Consider the following 20,950-nt stretch of genomic DNA (forward strand, 5'->3'; position numbering starts at 1 on the left):
AATAATAATAATAATAATAATAATTCTGTCTTACACTAGAGCAAAAAACATTTATTGTAAAGCTATCATCCCACCACTGGGATCTGGCGCACATTGATGATGATGGTGGTGATGATGATGATGATGATGATGATGATGATGATGATGATGATGATGATGATGATGAAGATGGATGATGACGATGATGACACGGTTTTTTATTAGTTATTTGAGCAAAAGGAAATCTAGAGTACAGAGATTAATATTTATAACTAACAACAAAATTAAAAAAAAAAACAAAAAAAAAATAAATAAATAAACCCAACAAAAAACAAACCCTGAATATTTTGTGATCTACAAAATAAACCGGAATAGGATAATTGTTGTCTGTATTGTATTATTTTTATATGTGATGATTTTCCCATGGTTGGTAAGGAGAGGGTTAAAGTATAATATTTGTTCATAAAGGGTTAAGAGGAAGGGAAAGCATTAATCAGTTAAGTGCCATACTCTGGAAAGACACCCCTTTAAAAATTGGGCTAGAAAAGTCGTCCCTCAAATATTATTGATCATTTAAATCAATCGATATTTGAAGGACGAAATTGTTAACAAGGTAGATCATTCACAACAATGTATGTCATAGAAAAAAAATATGGCGATTTATCCAATAAAAATGTCGGCATTGTTATTGAGCTGCTCTTTCTTCTTCTCTGTCTACCAGTCTTATTTTGAAGGCTTTCGGGGCGCAAGTTATGCCGAATATTCGCTCAAGGGGAGGTAGATTGTCTGGATCCTCTGGGAGAATATGGAATCGTTGGATGAGACATGTGATGAAGAGGAATAGCTCCATTTTGGCAAGCGCTTCACCCATGCAGTAGCGACGACCTAGAGATAGGATAAAGGGGAGAAAATGTGAATGTCGATTAAATCAAAACCGGCGTCAAAAATAAATAAATAAATAAATAAATAAATAAATAAATAAATAAATAAATAAATAAATAAATACATAAATATATTAATAAGTAAAATAAACAACCCCCCCCCCCCCCCAAAATCAAACAGAACAATAAATAGATAAATGAATAAATCAACGTGGTGGAAGGCATCGACTGTAGAGCGTCATTCTGTCGGAGCTGTCGTATCAGTAAGGTCGTGGGTTCGAGTCTCCATCGCCGAGAAATTTTTTTTATTTTCTATTGTCTTCTGGCACTTTTCTACTCGCTTCATTTTCTGTTTTTATCAACATACGTGCCTGCTCCACTCACTTTTCTGAACTTGTATTGATACCTTTGTAATTTTCGTATCTTTTATAGATGTTCAGTCTATCTTTGGATATTACAAAAATTGAAGGTTCGTATATTTCATTATTTTAGTTTTAAAATATTTGGAGGGCTCTGGTACATCCTGGCATAATACCGGATGGCAATGGTGGGTCACATTTCAGCTTTTTTTAAAAGCGCAATATCCACTAAACGTGCTCAAAGTGCTTTACAAAGGGTCCTTGACCAACAGCAACACATTTTAGGCGATATTACAATTTGTTTCCAACAAAGACAACGCTGTTAGCTGCCAGGTATTCATTTTACACCTGAGTACGGTGAGAGAATGTGAGTAAAGAGCATTTTCCAAGGACTCAACTATGCGCAGAGCGAGTCTCGAACCCAGGACCTTCCAATCCGAAAGCGAGTGTCATACCACAAGACCACATAACCGTCATGATATGATATTATGTGACAGAAACAACTCACCAATAGAAAAGGGAATGAAATGATCAGGCACGATGACCTTGTTGTCCGCATCCAGGAAACGTTCAGGTCTGAAGACTAATGGGTCTCCCCAGGTCTGTTCGTCCATGAAAACCTCATCAAGGTTTGGGATGATTGGAGTTCCTGCTGGAATCGTGTATCCACCAATTTCTGTGGTTTTCGTACAATAATGTGAAAGGCTAGAGGGAAAGGAGAATAACAATTTAAAAAAAAATCAATTCTATGATATGAGAGATTTTAGCGACAGAACCAAACTCCAATCTCCTGAAAAGTTTAAAGGGAGAATTATTTGAAATCAATGGCATCTTTGGAGCGAACTTACGATCTTATTGAAAATTGTCGTGGAGCATGATTCAGATGGTTTGGAAGCTATTTGAAACTATGTCACTAGAACTAGTCACCCTCGTTGCACTAGTATTATTGTTACAAGCTCTGTCAGGTAATCATTCTATCCGAGTCAGGTGTTGTAATGTGTGTTAAGTGTCCTTTTCCAAGAATGCGATCCTGACGCCACTGCTATATCATCGAATCTAGTAACTAACCGTGCTCAACATTGCTTGTTTTTTTTTTTTTTTTGTTGTTAAATGATGAGATTCTGTACTATTGAGTCGCTGGGTATTAAGATTTGAAGTAATAAATTGGTCTGGCTAATAAAAACAAATCTATTCTTTAAAAAAATAGGGTTGGGGATCAGAATTGTTCTGGACATCCAATTGTGATTTTTTTTTTAATGTCAACAAACACAGAATTACTGGCATCTCAAAAATTTACAAAACTATTTTTTACAGATTGATAAACGAGTAAATTGTATTTTTTTTTTAATTGATGGAAATTCTAGCATATGTTGACTCAAATGGTTTACAGAAAATCTGCTAGGGCGTTATGGTAGATCTTAATATGACGTTGGGAATCGCCATCTGGCCACCCTGATGCCAGATTCATTTGCGTGCACCTACCGCACCGCTTTTTGATCGTTGATATCTCCACAGATTCGTTTCGATCTAATGTTAATTTCCACAATACAGTAGTATGCTGATTAAAACAGATGACTCTCTATTCGTAACGGCCTAAATTATTTATCCGCAAATATGGCGGGTTCTCCACTAGTAATACAAAAAGGAAACAAAAATAAAAATAAACTAGATAATCAGTCCCAGGCAGTCGATATTTAACGATTTCATCAATACTACAATCACGGTCACTATATAATAACAATTTCAAAAAGAACTATAAAAACGACAACAAAAACAACAGCAATTGCAAAAACAACAGCAAAAACAATGGCAACAACAACAAAACAAACAGCAAAAACAATGGCAACAACAACAAAACCAACAGCAAAAACAACAAGAAAAACAACAGCAAAAACAATAACAAAAACAACAGCAAAAAACAACGGCAACCACCACCACAACAACAACAACAACAACAACAACAACAGCAAGTTTGGTTAATAAGCCTGATAGATGCTTCTATCTGTTTTAAATGGAAATTTGGTCGGTATTTATATCAGTTGTAATTTGTTGTTATCTCGACACAGAATTTGTTTACTAAGATTGAGGGAAAGTAATGACGTTTTGCATGGCGATATCAATATCAGCATTGCATGATATCACAACCATCTACAAATTCCCCCCCCCCCCAAAAAAAAAAAAAATAACAAATAAAAAAAACACACACAAAAAAAACAAACAAACAACAAACAAACAAACAAAAAAACTAGAGTATTTATATGAGGCAATAACCACTAAACGTGCTCGCAGCGCTTTATAAGGGGTTCCTAGCCAACCGCAACACTAAACATGTAGGAGGAAACATGACGCCTTTTAGGTGATATTGCATTACTTTTTCCCGACAGTAACAATGTTGCTAACGGCAATGTACTCGTTTGACACCAGAGTATGGTGTAGAGAATGTGAGTAAAGATCCTTTTTCCAAAGACTCAACTATGCGCTGCTCAGAGCGGGTCTTAGACACTGTACCATCCGATCCGAAAGCGAGAGTCATACCACTAGACCACATAGCCGCACAATGCATGGAGAATGCAACACCTCTTTTCAACGAACCTGAGAGGGACAATACTTCCGAGTCTTTGAGTCTCCATGATGAAGGCGTTGACGTAATTCATCTTGGACCTGTCTAACATGTTGGGTTGTCTATCCGTGCCGATAGTCTCTACAATCTCTTGATAAAACTGGGGAATTATAATATAAGGATATACGGTTAATGATGATGATGATGATGATGATGATGATGATGATGATGATGATGATGATGATGATGATGACGATGATGATGATGATAGTGATGATGATGTTAATGATGATGATAGTGACAATGATGATGATGATGAGTACGGTGAGAGAATGCAAGTATTGAGCCTTTTTCAAGGACTCAACTATCCGCTAAGAGTGGCTCGAACCCAGGACCTTCCGATCCGAAAGCGAGAGTCATACCACAAGACCACATTGCCTCACAATCCAGTTTTGATAGGGTGACTGTGTCTGTTCTTTATGGCTCTTAAGTACTACATTTTCTCTCTCTCAAACTCAGAGACAAATCTATTTTAATATGGGGGCAGAACGTAGCCATCGTTAACTTATAGCCTGACACTGGGAACCACTAAGACGTATCTTTTGACGTCATTTTTTTAGGTTTGTGCACCTCCGAGTGAGTGTCGTTAGTTGAGCTCAAGGAAATAACAGATCCTATTGGTTTAACTATTGAATACAACTCGATATTTTTTTTTTCTTTTTTATAGTTGAGCTTTTATATAGCGCAATATCCACTAAACGTGCTCAAAGCGCTTTGCAAAGGCTACCTGACCAACAGCAACACGTAACATGTAGAATGAGACATGTCGCAGGCTATAGGCGATATTACAATTTTTTCCGACAAAGACAACGCTGTTAACGGCCAGATACTCATTTTATACTTGAGTACAGTGAGAGAATGTGAGTAAAGAGCCTTTTCCAAGGATTCAAATATGCGCCGATCGAGGCTTGAACCCAGGACCTTCCGATCCAAAAGCGAGTGTCATATCACAAGGCCACATAGCCGTCACGTGATATGGTGCCCTTGCCAAAGAGAATATTTTTTTTAAAAATCCAGGTAAGAAAGTGAGGCTCGCCTTTTCTTGGGCTTTTGGGTGATGGATGGAATACATCAACGCCCACAGAATGGTCGTACTCGTTGTCTCGCTTCCGGCAATAAAGAGATTTGACATCACAGTCTTGAGATTTGGTTCTGGAAATAATAATTTAAATAAATGTTGCTGCTCGAAGCTCGAGGAAATTAAATTATAACAATGTGAAATTGAATATAAGCTTCAATTTAATAAATGGAAACAGATAATGTGGACGTTTCAATCACATTATCACATTCGTCTGTAGTGTTTTATTCATATTGTTTTGTTGATAAAGGAGAAACCCGAAACGTCCACATTATTTTCGTTTATTAAAATGAAGCGTACATTCAATTTCACATGGAAATAAAAAGTAAAATAATAAGAACCATTGCACAATATTTTAGGCATCAATTCTTCGTCTTAACCTTTCATTTGCGTCGTCGTAGTCATCATCATCATCATCATCATCATCATCATCATCATCATCATCATCATCATCATCATCATCATCATCATCATCATCACCATCATTATCATCATAATTATAATAATAATCATTTACCATCTTATCGGGGGTTTCCAGAGCTCAAAAGGTAGAGCACTCGCTTCACAATCAAAGGGACCCCCCCCCCCCTCCCTGTCCACCCAGTAGTGATTCGTTTTCTGGGTCAGTTAGATCTGGCGGAAAGTACTTTGCGATAGACTGGCGTCCTATCCAAAGGGTAGCAAGCAATTGCTATTGTCCTATTGTTACAGAAGCTGGGATAAAACTCCAACTTGGTGGGCCTAATGGCTCTGAAGGACTACTTTTTTATTTTACCATCCTATCACCAACAATAACGTCATGGCCATTGACAAAAACATCATCATCACCATTTATATCATTAAAATAACCCGTATTCGTTACCTTGTAACATTCATTAAAAAAATAATAAAAAGATATATAAATAAAATTCCCTTTATTCATCCCCAAGGGAAGGCTGGAATAACCGCCGCAAAGTGAGCTAGGGCGAGGCGACTTGCACAAGGCCACACAATGAGGCGGGTAGTCGAACTTGGTACCTTTTGGGTACGAAGCAAAGACCGTACCGCTGACCCACGCTGCCCCTCGCTGTATAAAACCTTCTAAAGCAGATAATATAGAAAAAACTGACCGTCTAAATACGTCTGGACACCCGATTGTTTTTTCTTGTTTACTTCGTCCAAGTAAGATCCGATGAAATTATTCATAGTGCCGTTCTCTTTTGCTTCTTGTAAGAATTTGACACTAAAAATTTTTAAAAGAGAGAGAGAGAGAGAGAAACTCATGGGATAAGAATATTGTTTGTTTTGTCTTTAAGGGTATTACGGCGCTTACAGCACATTAAGGTTATATCAGCGCCAGTAAAAAGGATGAAATTGGGATAGTAAAAAGGTCTAGAATTACAATTAAAGCACCCAAGAAAAGATAAGACAAAGGGGAATTGGTTCAAATAGGAAACAGATGTAGATTCCAAAACCACAATATTAGTGTATCATCATCATCATCATCATCATCATCATCATCATCATCATCATCATCTTTATCATCACCACCATCATCTCATCATCATCATCATCATCCTCATCATCATTTTCATCATCATCATCATCATCATCATCATCATCATCATCATCATCATCATCAACATCATCATCATCATCATCATCATCATCATCATCATCTTAGTCGCCATTCTTGACGTAATGAAATTCTATATTATAACTATCTTGCTGTCATTTAATAACTATGATTATTGATATATTGTTATCATTTAATCTGCACGAGTTGAGGTGATAATTCGATAAGGCAACATACTAGCACATTCAAAACACACCAAATCTTCTCCTTGTTTCACACTATGTGAGTCAGTAGATATAAAATTATCCTAGTACGACAGTAAAAAGGAAGAAACTGGGGTAGTGGAAAAAAAAAGAATTGAACTTTTATATAGAACATATCCACTAAACGTGCTCAGAGCGCTTTACAGCGGGTTCCTGAATAACAGCAACACTTAAAATGTAGGACGGACATGACACCTGTTAGGCGATATTACATTTTTTTCGGATAGAGACAACGCTGTTAAAGGCCAGGTACTCATTTTACACCTGAGTACAGTGAAAGAAAGTGAGTGAAGAGTCTTTTCCAACGACTCAACTATGCGCTAACGAGTATAGATTCCAGGATCTTCCAATCCGAAAGCGAGTGTCATACCACAAGACCACATAGCCACAGATTTGAACACACTCAAATGTCTACAGAATATATCCCAAACAGCAAACATAACCACTCACTTTCGGATCGGAAGATCCAGGATTCGAATCCCAAGCAGCGCATAGTTGAGTCCTTGGACACGGCTCTTTACTCGCATTCTCTCACCGTAGTTAATTGTAAACTATTATCTGGCCGGTGACAGCGTGGTCACTGGCTGAAATAAAATGTAATATCGCATAACAGGCGTCATGTCTCGTCCTACATGTGAAGTGTTGCTGTCGGCCAAGAACCCCTTGTCAAGCGTGTTGAGTACTATTAGTGGACTTCCAATGAATAGCATTGAAGTTGACGTCACTCAGGTCTTTGTTATTGCTTTTTGCCATCCGCGTTTATAAATAATTATCACTAAACTGTATTAACCAGACTATAAACGTTCAAGGTTACCCAGTTTTGTGTGTTGGTCCAATATACTTCCGGATGGCAATGTTGTGAGCTTCTTAGCCAAGCGCATACTGTCAATACTTTCTATAGATAGTATGCGCTTGGCTAAGAAGCTCAACACATTGCCATCCGGAAGTATAACGGACCAACACACAAAACTATGAGTAACCATGAACTTTTATAGTCTGGTTAATACAGTTTAGTGAGAATCACTCACAAATGCGGATGGCAAAATACAATAATAATTGCTTGAGCGACGTCATCTTTGAACTATCTATAGATAGTATGCGCTTGGCTAAGAAGCTCATAAAATTGCCATCCGGAAGTGTAACGGACCAACACACAAAATTGTGTGTATCCATGAACGTTTATAGTCTGGTTAATACAGTTCAGTTAGCAGTTTGGTCTATATATATATATATATATATATATATATATATATCTATCTATCTATATATATATAGAATATAGATAGATAGATAGATAGATAGATAGATAGATAGATATATAGATAGTATGCTCTTGGCTAAGAAGCTGATAACATTGCCATCCGGAAGTATAACGGACCAACACACAAAACTGTGTGTATCCATGAACGTTTATAGTCGGGTTAATACAGTTCAGTGAGCATTACTACTCATAAACGCGGATGGAAAAAAACAATAACAAAGACCTGAGTGACGTCATCTTCGAACTATCTATCTATCTATCTATCTATCTATCTATCTATCTATATATATATATATATATATAATATATATATATATATATATATCTATCTATCTATATATATATATAAAAAGCTCAAGCCAGGTGTAAAATGATACAAACTTACAAACCTAAAAAGATCTAGGATCGCAGCCTGGTTGTATGCCACTTTTTTGATTTTGAAGAAATCTCCAGGTAGATACTGTAGTATTGGAAATGTGTTGACGGCGTTCAATTGTTGTGCCAGGACAACCTGGGGACAGTAAAATAAATGGGAATCAGCGTTGCTCGGCGGTACAGTCTTTACGTCTACAAAGTCGTTATCTACCTGCTTCATATACTACCTACTATCTACTAACTACTACTACTACTACTACTACTACTACTACTACTACTACTACTACTACATAACTGCTACTACTACTACTGCTACTACCTACTACTACTACTACTACTACTACTACTACTACTAACTACTACTACACTACTACTACTACGACACTACTACTACTACTACTACATACTACTACTACTACTACTACTACTACTACTACTACTACTACTACTACTACTACTACTACTACTACTACTACGACTACTACTACTACGACCACTACTACTACTACTACTACTACTACTACTACTACTACTACTACTACACTACTACTACTACTACTACTACTACTACTATTACTACTACTACTACTACTACTACTACTACTACTACTACTACTACTACTATTACTACTAGTACTACGACTACCTACTAACTACTACTACACTACTACTACTACTACTACTACTACTACTACTACTACTACTAACTACTACTACTACTACTACTACTACTACTACTACTACTACTCTTACTACTACAACTACTACTATACTATACTATACTACTACTAATACTATCTACTACTACTACTACTCTACTACTACTACTACATACTACTACTACTACTACTACTACTACTAACTACTACTACTACTACTACTACTACTATACTACTACTATTACTACTGCTACTACTACTGCAACTACTACTACTAACTACTACTACTACTACTACTACTACTACTACTAACTACTACTACTGCACTACTACTACTACTACTACTACTACTACTACTACTACTACTACTATTACTACTACTACTACTATTACTTACTAGTACTACGACTACCACTACTACTACTACTACTACTACTACTACTACTACTACTACTACTACTACTACTACAACCACTACTACTACAACACTACTACTACTACTCCCTACTACTACTACTACTACTACTACTACTACTACTACTACTGCCTACTACTACTACTACTACTACACACACTACTACTACTACTACTACTACTACTACTACTACTACTACTACTACTACTACTATTACTACTGCTACTACTACTGCAACTACTACTACTACTACTGCAACTACTACTACTACTACTACTACTACTACTACTACTACTACTACTACTACAACTACTACTACTACTACTACTACTACTACTACTACTACTACTACTACTACTACTACTACAACTTATGACCGACGAGACTCATGTTTACCTGTTCCATAAGAAGTTCAAGAAGTTGGACAAAGTGGGGATCGTCCAGTTCAAATCTTTTGCCGATAAGAAGAGCACAGATCACATTAGACACAGCAGCGTTGGTGAGAAGACGAACGTCATTGGGGTCACCCTTATACTTGGATATCGTGTCAAGATAGATCGTAATCTGTATGGACAAAAACACAAAACAAAACAAAACAGTAGTAGACTGGTTTGTAAATGTTGACAAGTATAATGCACTGACACACTCGAAGTAACGCATACATTCACGGCAAGCGTCCATGGAGACTTCACAGCCATATTCATAATGCATGTCATCTGAAATCATGATAATGAGAAGAAGATGGTACAGGCAGGCTGGAATAATTGGAGGAAGGTAACTGGAGTTATGTGTGGCAAACGTATTTTCGCAAACCTTTAGGGGATAATATATAAAACAGTTGTAAGACCAGCAATGTTATACGGACTAGAGACAGCAGCTACAATAACGAATCAAGATTAAAAAGTTGAGCTGGCAGAAATGAGGATGTTGAGATGGTCACTTGGCTGGACAAGAAAAGATACAGTGAGAAATGAACGGATTCAAAGGTTGATTGAAGTGAAGAATGTATCAATACAGATGAGAAAAGATAGATTGAAATGGTTCGCACATGTAAAGAGACGAGAGAGGGAGTACATGGGAAGGAAAGTATTGGACTTACAATTACAAGAGGAAAAAGGGACACCCAAAGACTAGATGGTTGGATAAGGTAAAGGATGATATGAAAGAACTAAGCATGGAGGAAGATGATGCTATGAACCGAGATGCATGGAGATGTTGCATTCATTATGGCAACCCTGCAAAATGCGAGATGAGCTGAAAGAAGAAAAAGAAAGTCTGAAATCATGATAATTTATCAGAGACTTATTTATGAGGTGTCAGCGTGGCTCAGCGGTACCGTCTTTGCTTCGTACCCGAAATGAACCGAGTTCGAACGCCCGCCGCTGCGCTGTGCGGGCTTTAGCAAGTCACCTCGCCCTAGCTCAATTTGCGGTGATGCACTGCGGCTGACGCCTGGGTTATTCCAATCTTCCCTTGAGAAACATTTCCCTATAGGATGAATAAAGGGAATTTTATTTAATGATTTAAAAAAATATATTATCGTTTTTGCTTTCGTGATTATTGTTATCATTAATATTTCATTATACTATGAACTTTATATGACTCTTTCGATGATGAACAATTTTCAATTACTTCATTATTCTATGATAGTCATTTTCGACTTTACATTGTCGTATTGAAATACGTATTTTTCCTTACATTCAAAGTTGTGTAAAACTGTCTGTGAATGATAAAATGCAAGCTATATGAGATTTTGTAATTATAAACTATTGTGTAAAGCATTTAAAGGATAATTCCTATATTCAGTCTTTAGTAAGATAAGATAAGATAAGATTAGATAAGAAAGAATGAAATTGATGTCGCTCAGCTCTTTGTTATCATTTTAGCCAGCCATTTCTATGAGTAGTTCTCACTAAATTCTTTCAATCAGACAATACACGTTCGAGGTTACACGTAGTTTTGAATGTAAGTACGTTATATCCGACTGGCAGATGTTGTGAGCATTCAAGCTAAACACACAGCATCAATTCTTAATGGCGAGTTTTTTCAGAACACGCATTCTGATCTCACGGCTGAAAGATGACCAGACTTTGTCCTGGCCAAATTTGACTTTAAAAGTTACGAAATTGAAACTTATAAGCCCAAACAATACTAACACTCTAACCTCTTAAAACTTCATTGATTTTAATCAACAACAAAAAATCAACTAAATTTGTAAAAAAAATTGTGACTGCCAAAAAAAATAAAAAGTAAAAAAAGGGAAATAAAAATATTTTAAAAATTAAAAATTAATAATAATAGAAACACCATTTTCTGTATTTCCAATTTTGGCTTTATTGGCCACGCAAGTGGTCATCTGGCATCCCTGTTCCGGATTTAAGTTGATAGTTTTGATAATACATTGACAAGGAAATGTAATGTTAATAGTCATCTTATTTTATCAACGACGTTGAAGAAGAAGATGAAGGAGGGGGGGGGGTGATGTGGAAGGAAAGGGAGGAGACGAAGAAGAAGAAGAAGAAGAAGAAGAAGAAGAAGAAGAAGAAGAAGAAGAAGAAGAAGAAGAAGAAGAAGAAGAAGAAGAAGAAGAAGAAGAAGAAGAAGAAGAAGAAGAAGAAGAAGAAAAAGACGAAGAAGGAGGAGGAGGAGGAGGAAAAGGAGGCGGAGGAGGAGAATAAGAATCTAAGTTGTTACCTCTTCAGTAATTTTTTCGGCAAGCCAATTCTTTCCCAGTCCGAAGTCCTTGAGAATTTGCATGGAAACACTTCGCTGTTCCTTCCACTGAGCGCCATTGTTTCCAAGGATACCTAACAAAATAAAATGGGCACCAGATTAGAAATTCAATTCAAATCTGTATTTTAGGCCATTGGCCAATAGTCAAAACATCTGTCTGAACAAATTATTCTTAGAAGTTGTTTGCTAAAAAACCGCAAGCCAAAAAATATATTGTCTTTTTCTGTTAAATATGTAGCCATATTTAAACAGATCTGAATAAAACATGAACAAGAATATTTAAATAATCAAAAATCAAACAATAATTAAAAAGGTTATGATATTTCCTATTTATTGAAATCAACGTGTACTTAGTTACAAGACCCGACGTGCACTTATTTGCAGGTCTGATAACACAATTCATTATGGGCTCATTGTTGTAATGGACATTTTTTAAAAATTACGCAAAATATTGTCCATTACAACAATGTTAAACTAGGCCCATAAGTGGATTTGGATGTCAGACCTTCATATATGTACACGTCGGCAAGACCCAAATTATTATGGACTCATTGTTGTAATGGAATCACTGTCAAACCAACCCAAAACACTCTCCATTACAACATTGTTATAACAGGCCCATAATCACGTCCGCCTACCAGACCTGTTACCACTATATGCACCTTGATTACAATCCAAAATGAATTGGTTACAATTCAATAAGGTCATGTTTCGTAGTTTTTATTTTTTAAGAAGCAAAAATAAAAATATCTCCTACAGGGCATCTCCATGTATATATATATCATATATATATATATATATATTATATATATATATATTATATAATATATATATATATATAATATATACAATATGCGGCTATGTGGTCTATTGGTATGACACTCGCTTTCAGATCGGAAGGTCCTGGGTTCGAGCTTCGCGCTCGGCGCATAGTTGAGTCCTTAAAAAGGCTCTTTACTCACATTCTCTCACCGTACTCAGGTGAAAAATGAGTACCTGGCCATTAACAGCATTGTCATTGTCCGAAAAATTGTAATATGGCCTAACAGGTGTCATGTCCCGTCCTACATGTTAAATGTTGCTGTTGACCAGGTGTGGCGTAGTTGCACACATATGTAATGGCGTGTGATCCTATAGTGGTTTTTTGGTAGATAGTAATATCATCCTTTGCGTTGTGTTGTAGATGTTAATAATGTAAAGAGTTCAAGGATCGGTGATGATAATTGAATGCACAACATCAAGACATTCAAATAAAAGTCCAGATTCCAAGTTTCATTTCTTACAGTTTTATTTGTTGTGATAAACTCCAAATCCAAATCAAATAGCATGGTCATAATTCAATCAGTTTCATAAGTTCCAAATCCGTAAAATCAATCCAAATGTAAGTCATTTTGCCTAAGTAACCATTTTCAATATACGTGAAATATTTCTAAGTCCGTAGAAGCAAATAAATGACGGTGAGCACAAAAGGTTTAAAGTGTGCAGCTCATAGCGAAGTAGAATGCAGAATCATAATGTAGAATCTAGAATGTAGAATAATCTAGAATGTCTAACAACGCTATGTTTTTCTCCTATTGTAAATTTTACCCATCATTCCTCAAATCACGCCTCCTTGTAGTTTCGACAGTTCCTTGACAGTCTAAATTCCACCCCCTAAGAGTAAGACCAAATCATATCAAACCTGAAACGTCAATTCCTACATATTGATGTTAAACCCCGCCTTTTATGATATAACGTGATTTTAATAAATGCCCTTTTCACCTGTTCCAACATCCCTAAACCAAATTAAGAATGATTGATTAAATAGTACTCAACACGATAACCTGTCCAGTAACTTGGGCGCAAAAACTGCCCAAACGTATCATGCACTGACTAAGTTTAACTGATATGCCTGCATTATGTACTCACTAAACCCATTTGCTATATAATTGACAATTTTGCACAAAAATTCTTAGATAACCTTTTGCATAGGCTTACTCTCTTACACAGGGACCCCTTGCAAAGCGCGTTGAGCACATATAGTGGATATTGCGCTATATAAAGCTCAAGTTAAAAAAAAAATGAAGCTCAATTTTTTATATATATATACCTTTCAATCCTCCATTTTTAATTTGTCTCCGAGCCAATATGCTATGGGACGGCCGATCCGAGAAGTAGTCCCCATTCTTGATAAACGCCTCTTTCATCAGTTCATAGTTGTTGAAGACGACGACCAGACGCGATCCTAGCATCATACTGAAAATGTCCCCCGTCCTGGAAAAGTAACACAACCATTTCATTGTTTAAAAAAACATGAGTTTTTAATATATCTAGCGCAATATCCACCAAAAGTGCTCAAAGCGATTTACAATGGGTCCATGGCCAAAAGCAACACGTATCATAGAACGACGCATGACGCCTTTTAGGCGATACACATTTTTTCCCCCGAGACAACGCTGTTAACGGCCATGTACTCATTTTACACCTGAGTACGGTGAGAGAATGTGAGTAAAGAGCCTTTTCCAAGGACTCCACTGTGCGTCGAGCGAGGCTCGAACCCAGGACCTTCCGATCCGAAAGTGAGTGTCATACCACAAGACCACATGGCCGAACAATAAATACTTACAAAAATAGTCAACTTGCCATAAACTTTTCATTTCCAGCTTTAACGTTTAACAAACAGCTCAAACATCTTCCCTCCTCCAAACCCCAATACTGGCGTAGCCTACTCTGGAAAAAAAAAAACATATTAAAAAATTTGGCCAGAAAACTCATCCTTCAAATATCGATCGATTTAAATGTCCCTCATCTTGGCAAAAACTCTCAAACTTGGGACTTCGCGAAGGGAGGGGGGGGGGAGGGGAAGGGGGGGGGGGGTCACATTTTTTGAAGATGTTAATACTTACTGCTTCCTCCATTCCTTGAAGACGTCTAGAATAGGACGAGATCTGATCACAGTAATGTGTCCCAGGATTGGGTATGGTCTGACGGCGAATGGAGGGATGTTATCCGGGAGACGCTTCCTGACCTTCAAGTACCACACAGCGGCCAGGCCGACCACAGCATACAACAGGGGAGGTAATTTGGTCAATCGCGAATATATTTCGGATATGATCGTCATCGTTGTCCTTTCTCTCCTTGGTTATATTATGGTCTTTTTCAACGGCAAGAGACAATCAGAGTGTATCTAATTTGCTCCACGAGCTGTTTCAAACTGAAGCTGGTTGTTTTTCAGGTTATCTGTGGATTACATGAGCAAATCAGATGAAAAACAAAAATTAGACAAAATAGATTATTTTAATCGGATAACATTGACCAATGACTCCCAACGCGTCGCGTGGACATCGGAGACTGTCTTTTGGTGATATGCATTTGGGTAAAATATTTACAAGACCCGTCGGCCGGACATATCGCACATACACATACGACTATTTTGTGCAACCTTGAACGTTTATAGTCTGTTTAGTGAGAACTATTCATAAAACTGGCTGTCTAAAAACAATAAAAAATACACGAGTGCCGTCAATTTCTTTCCTTCCATATCATATTATACAGTGAGTTCCAAAAGAAGCTACTTTACCTTTATATTTTCCAACCATACCGGGACCACTGGGTTTTAAATCATGGTGTAACATTATAAGTTTTAAAAGCTTACTCTACTTATGTTTATATTTGATCCATTCTGCGCAAGTTTCTTCAATTGATGATTTTGTGCCAACATCGAGCGCATAACATATATCCACCCACCAACTAAAAAAGTTTCCATCCCTACACAATATTATAACTTTTAAAAGCAAACTCTACTTATGTTTATATTTGGTGCGTGTTTCATCAATCTAGTTGGAAAGTATATTTCAATGAAAATTGGTCGACTAAAAAAATCCAACAACAACAAACAAAGACCATATTATGGCAATGTAAAGTCAATACATACTAACTGAAGGTATAGAAAATAATAATAATAATAATAATAATAATAATAATAATAATAATAATAATAATAATAATAATAATAATAATAAAAAAATTAATAATAATAATAATAATAATAATAATAATAATAATAATAATAATAATAATAATAATAATAATAATAAATGATATTGGTATAGCGCCTTACTCCGATTTCATCAGGGTATTGAAAACTGTTAATGATAAAATCAAAACTGTACAAAGCTTATAATTTAATGAAAATAAAATCATACATACAATTTTTTTCGTCGTTAATTTCACGCATTATGGTAAGCGACAAGTGTCACGTGCTATCATACAGGCAATAAGATTTTTTTAAAAGTATCAACAGAGTGGATAGAAATGAAGTATTTTCCATACAAACGTATGCGTTAAAAACATGATATGTCTCTAAACCACTGGTTATTTCCAGTTGGTTTTATAAAATACATACAAAATATTATAGATATAATATTTTATGCATTAACCTGTTAAAAGCCAGTGGTATTTAAACATTTGCCCAGAAAACTCGTTCTTCAAATATCGATCGATTTAAAATGACCCTTGGCAAAAACTCCAAAACCTGGGATTCGCGAACCCCCAAGTTTGAGAGATTTTTGCCAAGGTGAGGGTCATTTAAATCGATCGATATTTGAAGGACGAGTTTTTTGGCCAAATTATTAAATACGTGTTTTTCTAGAGTACGACAGTTTACTGGTTAAAGTAAATGTCAGTTTCAAGAATACGTGAAATAATCAGCAACGATTTCTCTCCAGAGACAAAATCATCAATTAGGTAATAGGGAAGAAAAGTTGTGACGTCAAACCCTCCACTCTTTTGGTTCCTAAATCCTTGGGAGTGTGTATGAAACCAGACCTTTGGAGTACTAATAATGAATAAGTTATACAAATGTGACATAATTATATTCAGTAGCAGGAAGTATAAAGGCAGATTCTTAGGGCTAACCTTGACTCCGACGACCCGGCACTGCCGTCTTCCGGATAAAGGCGTCGGGCACGGACAAAATACTAAGAATAATGAGAAGAGCCGCTAGTGCTACCCATACCAAACTCAAAAATAAACGGCAGAGGACGTCGGGTGCTTGGAATTGGTATGTATAGCAGCTCTTCTCTTGATTCTTGGTATTTTGTCCGTGCCCGACGTTTTTAACCGGAAGACGGCTGAGGACGGCAGTACTGGTCGTCGGAGTCCGTCTCCGGTGTGGGATTACCCTTAGGATTACGAGACGTAAAAGAGCGAGGATTGATGATCTTTATTGATAATATATTTAAACTAGAAAATAAGATACCTTCAATCTCAAACCAGAAGATGAATTACACAAAGTATGTATCCAGTCCTCCAGAAGAGTGGGTATACACTTCCAATGAAAAGGAAACCCGTTTTTTTTACACCACACTTTTCTTCCAAATGTGTAAAGTTTTAGTCACCGTATCACAAATTATAGTTTGAAAAAATCATTAGTGTTGGCCTATATCATTTCTTGCCATAACCTGCTTTATATAGAGCCATTCAAGTGAAGATAAAGAAAGGCATCAGGTTTCCGTGTCGTAGTGTTAATGTCAGACGGTTGACCTACTTATTTCACAGAGAAATTTTATTAAGTATTCAAGAAACAGTTAATCGTAATAAATTATGTTCACAACACAACAATTCCATCCAAAGAAAAGAAAATATTTGAAACCTTCTTTTCGGTGAGGTACATTTAACAAGGAATACGAGACAAGCCTTTCATTCCAAAGAACCAGCCAAGTGTGTCAACTGTGCCACAACACACTATACGTTCAGGAATAAACACATATCTATGCATAATATCACTCAATACTTATATATACACTTATCCATATAATAAGATTGTGCTAGTAGGGAAAATTAGGCTAAAACCGTGCAAATTCGGGTTGAAAGCATGAACATTTGCATACAGGCTACAAAGACCCATAAAAAAAAATGTTATAGAGCCACTCTGGTAATCAATCATAACGTTTCGGTTTAAGGCCTTAGATTTTCCCTATTACAGCTATATTAAACAAGGGTAATAAACGAGTAAATACATATATTTTCTTCATAAATATTCATTGTACAGTAGTAGGAGGAATAAGGCTAAAACCGTGCACATTCGGATTGAAAGCATGAAAATTGGCATACATGAAGCTAAGACCCATATAAATAACACCTGCTATAGAACGTAGCCATCATTAACTTTACGATGGCTACGTATAGAACCACTCTCACAATTTATTATAACAGTGCGTTTTTAGCACTTTTATTTATATCTATATAGCATTACTTATCCATGAAAAATAACCAAGAGAATAAAATGTGCCTTCAAAAATTTTAATACATTGTTGACCACTTACAGTAGCTAACAAAAGGCTTCGGGCGGGAACAGTACAGAAACAATGGACGTTTCGAGTACAACCCCTTCGTCAGCAAAAGGAACGTTGAAAACAAAAACAAAATGTAGTAAGAATTATAGCGTTTTTATTCCTGGGTGGTTGAAGCAAGAATGAGACGTTAGCGTGGTGTTATCTAGTTGACATATTAAATTAAAAACTTATTATTATTATTATTATTATTATTATTATTATTATTATTATTATTATTATTATTATTATTATTATTATTATCATCATCATCATCATCATTATTATTGTCATTACGTTAGGACCAAAAAGCAAGACGTGATAAGTAGAAATATCTCGCCCTCGTCACGGACATATGACATGACCCCCCCCCCCCCTTCCCATGACCTCATCAAGGTACGAGGTCAAATGATAAAATTCTAAAACAGATAGTGTGTTTGATATAATAGAGGCTGACCCTACCATGATGCTACGTGACCAGGTGTTGATGTCACCAGGGCCCGTTCTCATGAACGTGGACCAGCGCAAAGTCCATGTCTTCAGTCAAGGACATGAAAATAATATTATAGATAGAATGAAGTTGACGTCACTCAGGTCGTTGTTATTGCTTTTTGCCATCCGGGTCTATGAGTAATTGTCATTAAACTGTATTAACCAGACTATAAACGTTCAAGTTTACACAAAGTTTTGTGTGTTGGTCCGTTATGCGAAGTTGCACACATATGTAATGGCTTATGATCGTATAGTAGCTTTTTGATAGATGGTAATGATATTCCTTTGCATTGTGTTGGAGATATTAATAATGACGAAAGAGTTCAAGGGCCGGTGATGATAATTGAATGCAAACATCAAGACATTCAAATAAAAGTCCAGATTCCAAGTTTCATTTCTTACTATTTTATTTGTTGTGATAAATTCCAATTCCAAATCCAATAGCATGGTCATAATTTAATCAGTTTCATAAATTCCAAATCCGTAAAATCAATCCAAATGTGAAGTTATTTTGTCTACGTAACCATTTTCAACATATGTGGAATATTTCTAAGTCCGTAAAATAAAGATTCTTAGTAGAATGCTAGAACTTGCATCATACAAGAAAAGTGAGCTCATAGTGAAGTAGAGTAGGATCGAATGTAGAGTAGAATCAGAAACACTGTTTTATTTCCTATTGTAAACTATTCCCACAATTCTTCTGACAACTTCTCCTAATGATTTTGACCTCCCACATTAATATTCAAAACCTGACACTTAAAAGTAAAAGCGAATCATACACAACTTGTATATTAAAAACAACAAGAATTTTCCCGAATATCACTATCACACCCCGCTTCTTATGACATAAAAGTACATTGATAAATGACCTCATTTTATGCATAACAACCAAAAATAGCATCAATCTGTTACTGATATCCGCTGAGTTTTATTACCTATTCCCCCGAGTTTTATATGTATCGCCTGAGTTGCAACGACAGTGTTTTGTGGACACAACCGAGAATAAATGCAATCTCCTGCAGCTACCCCCATGCTTCTTTCTAATATCTGCCGTGTTTTATTGTCATGTTTTATCAAAATTCTTGCCTAAACTTCTTGCATAAGCTTACTCTCTTACAACCGTTCTCTGGTGTAAAATGAGTACCTGGCCGCTAACAGCGTTGTCTCTGTCGGAAAAAAAAATGTATTATGCCTAACAGGCGTCATGTCTCGTTCTACATGTTACGTGTTGCTGTTGGTCAGGAACCCTATGTAAAACGCTTTGAGCACATTTAGTAGATATTGCGCTCTATAAAAGCTCAATGTTTAGAAAAAGTCTGAGACTAGTTACTAGGAACATCATAGCTTAAGAAGATAGCAGCTATTGTGATATTGAGAGTGCTTCATTCGATTCGGAAGGAAAATACGTCGGTTACGAATGACAGTGTCCTGTTGCTGTTGACACTGGCCTTTTAAAAAAAACTGCAAGAAACGTACAGATCGTCGAAAGTACACATTTTCGTGAGTAAAAATAAAAAAGATACCGAATCTAATCGGGGTCGCGAATGAACGGAGACTCGAAGTCGAAGAGTTCACTTCGAAGAACAAAAAACAAAACAAAACAAACGATTCGAAAGTATAATGGAGACAAAAGTTATTCTGCTGGCAATGTAACTGACTGAAAAAAAAAGTGAAATTTGTGTGGTTGATTAGAACTCACTTTCTGTTTTGTTTGTATATTTGTTAGTTTTTGTTTTTTGTTTTTTTTTTTTTTGGTAATAGGCTTAGTAACTTTGTAAATATCGGAACAATGGCGGACGCCCTTATGAAATACTTCTCCGACGAGCTGAAAAGTGTATCCAGAGGAGAAAAACACTATAAAACCGATCATGATTTGACTTTTATACATTCTGATCTAGTCAACATGAAGAATAAAAAGTACCGATTTTCTTTGTTTAGAACCAAGCTTCTGGTTGCTAGGCGGACGTGA

The 20,950-nt window shown here is 36.3% G+C and overlaps 1 protein-coding gene across 3 annotated transcripts in view; it reads right to left on the bottom strand.

The window, feature by feature from the left end:
* LOC144963192 (cytochrome P450 2D9-like) overlaps positions 1–20,950 on the bottom strand; it is a 30,971-nt gene continuing 10,021 nt past the window's right edge. For 2 of the 3 annotated variants that reach the window (XM_078896924.1, XM_078896923.1), the window contains exons 2-11: positions 15,064–15,397; positions 14,268–14,431; positions 12,140–12,252; positions 9,842–10,009; positions 8,386–8,507; positions 6,027–6,139; positions 4,876–4,991; positions 3,812–3,939; positions 1,728–1,924; positions 1–864 (exon numbers count right to left, since the gene is read on the bottom strand). In XM_078896924.1, the coding sequence (XP_078753050.1) occupies positions 665–864; positions 1,728–1,924; positions 3,812–3,939; positions 4,876–4,991; positions 6,027–6,139; positions 8,386–8,507; positions 9,842–10,009; positions 12,140–12,252; positions 14,268–14,431; positions 15,064–15,278 (1,536 nt within the window). In that variant the 5' untranslated portion in view covers positions 15,279–15,397 and the 3' untranslated portion in view covers positions 1–664. Of the gene's footprint in view, positions 865–1,727; positions 1,925–3,811; positions 3,940–4,875; positions 4,992–6,026; positions 6,140–8,385; positions 8,508–9,841; positions 10,010–12,139; positions 12,253–14,267; positions 14,432–15,063; positions 15,398–17,417; positions 17,899–20,950 lie in introns of those variants that run through there. The other variant, XM_078896922.1, reaches the window with a different exon arrangement.

This window comes from Berghia stephanieae, chromosome 1, assembly GCF_034508935.2.
Source record: "Berghia stephanieae isolate SIO BIC M18660-M18661 chromosome 1, UCSD_Bste_1.3, whole genome shotgun sequence".
NCBI classification, from domain to species: Eukaryota; Metazoa; Mollusca; class Gastropoda; order Nudibranchia; family Aeolidiidae; genus Berghia; species Berghia stephanieae.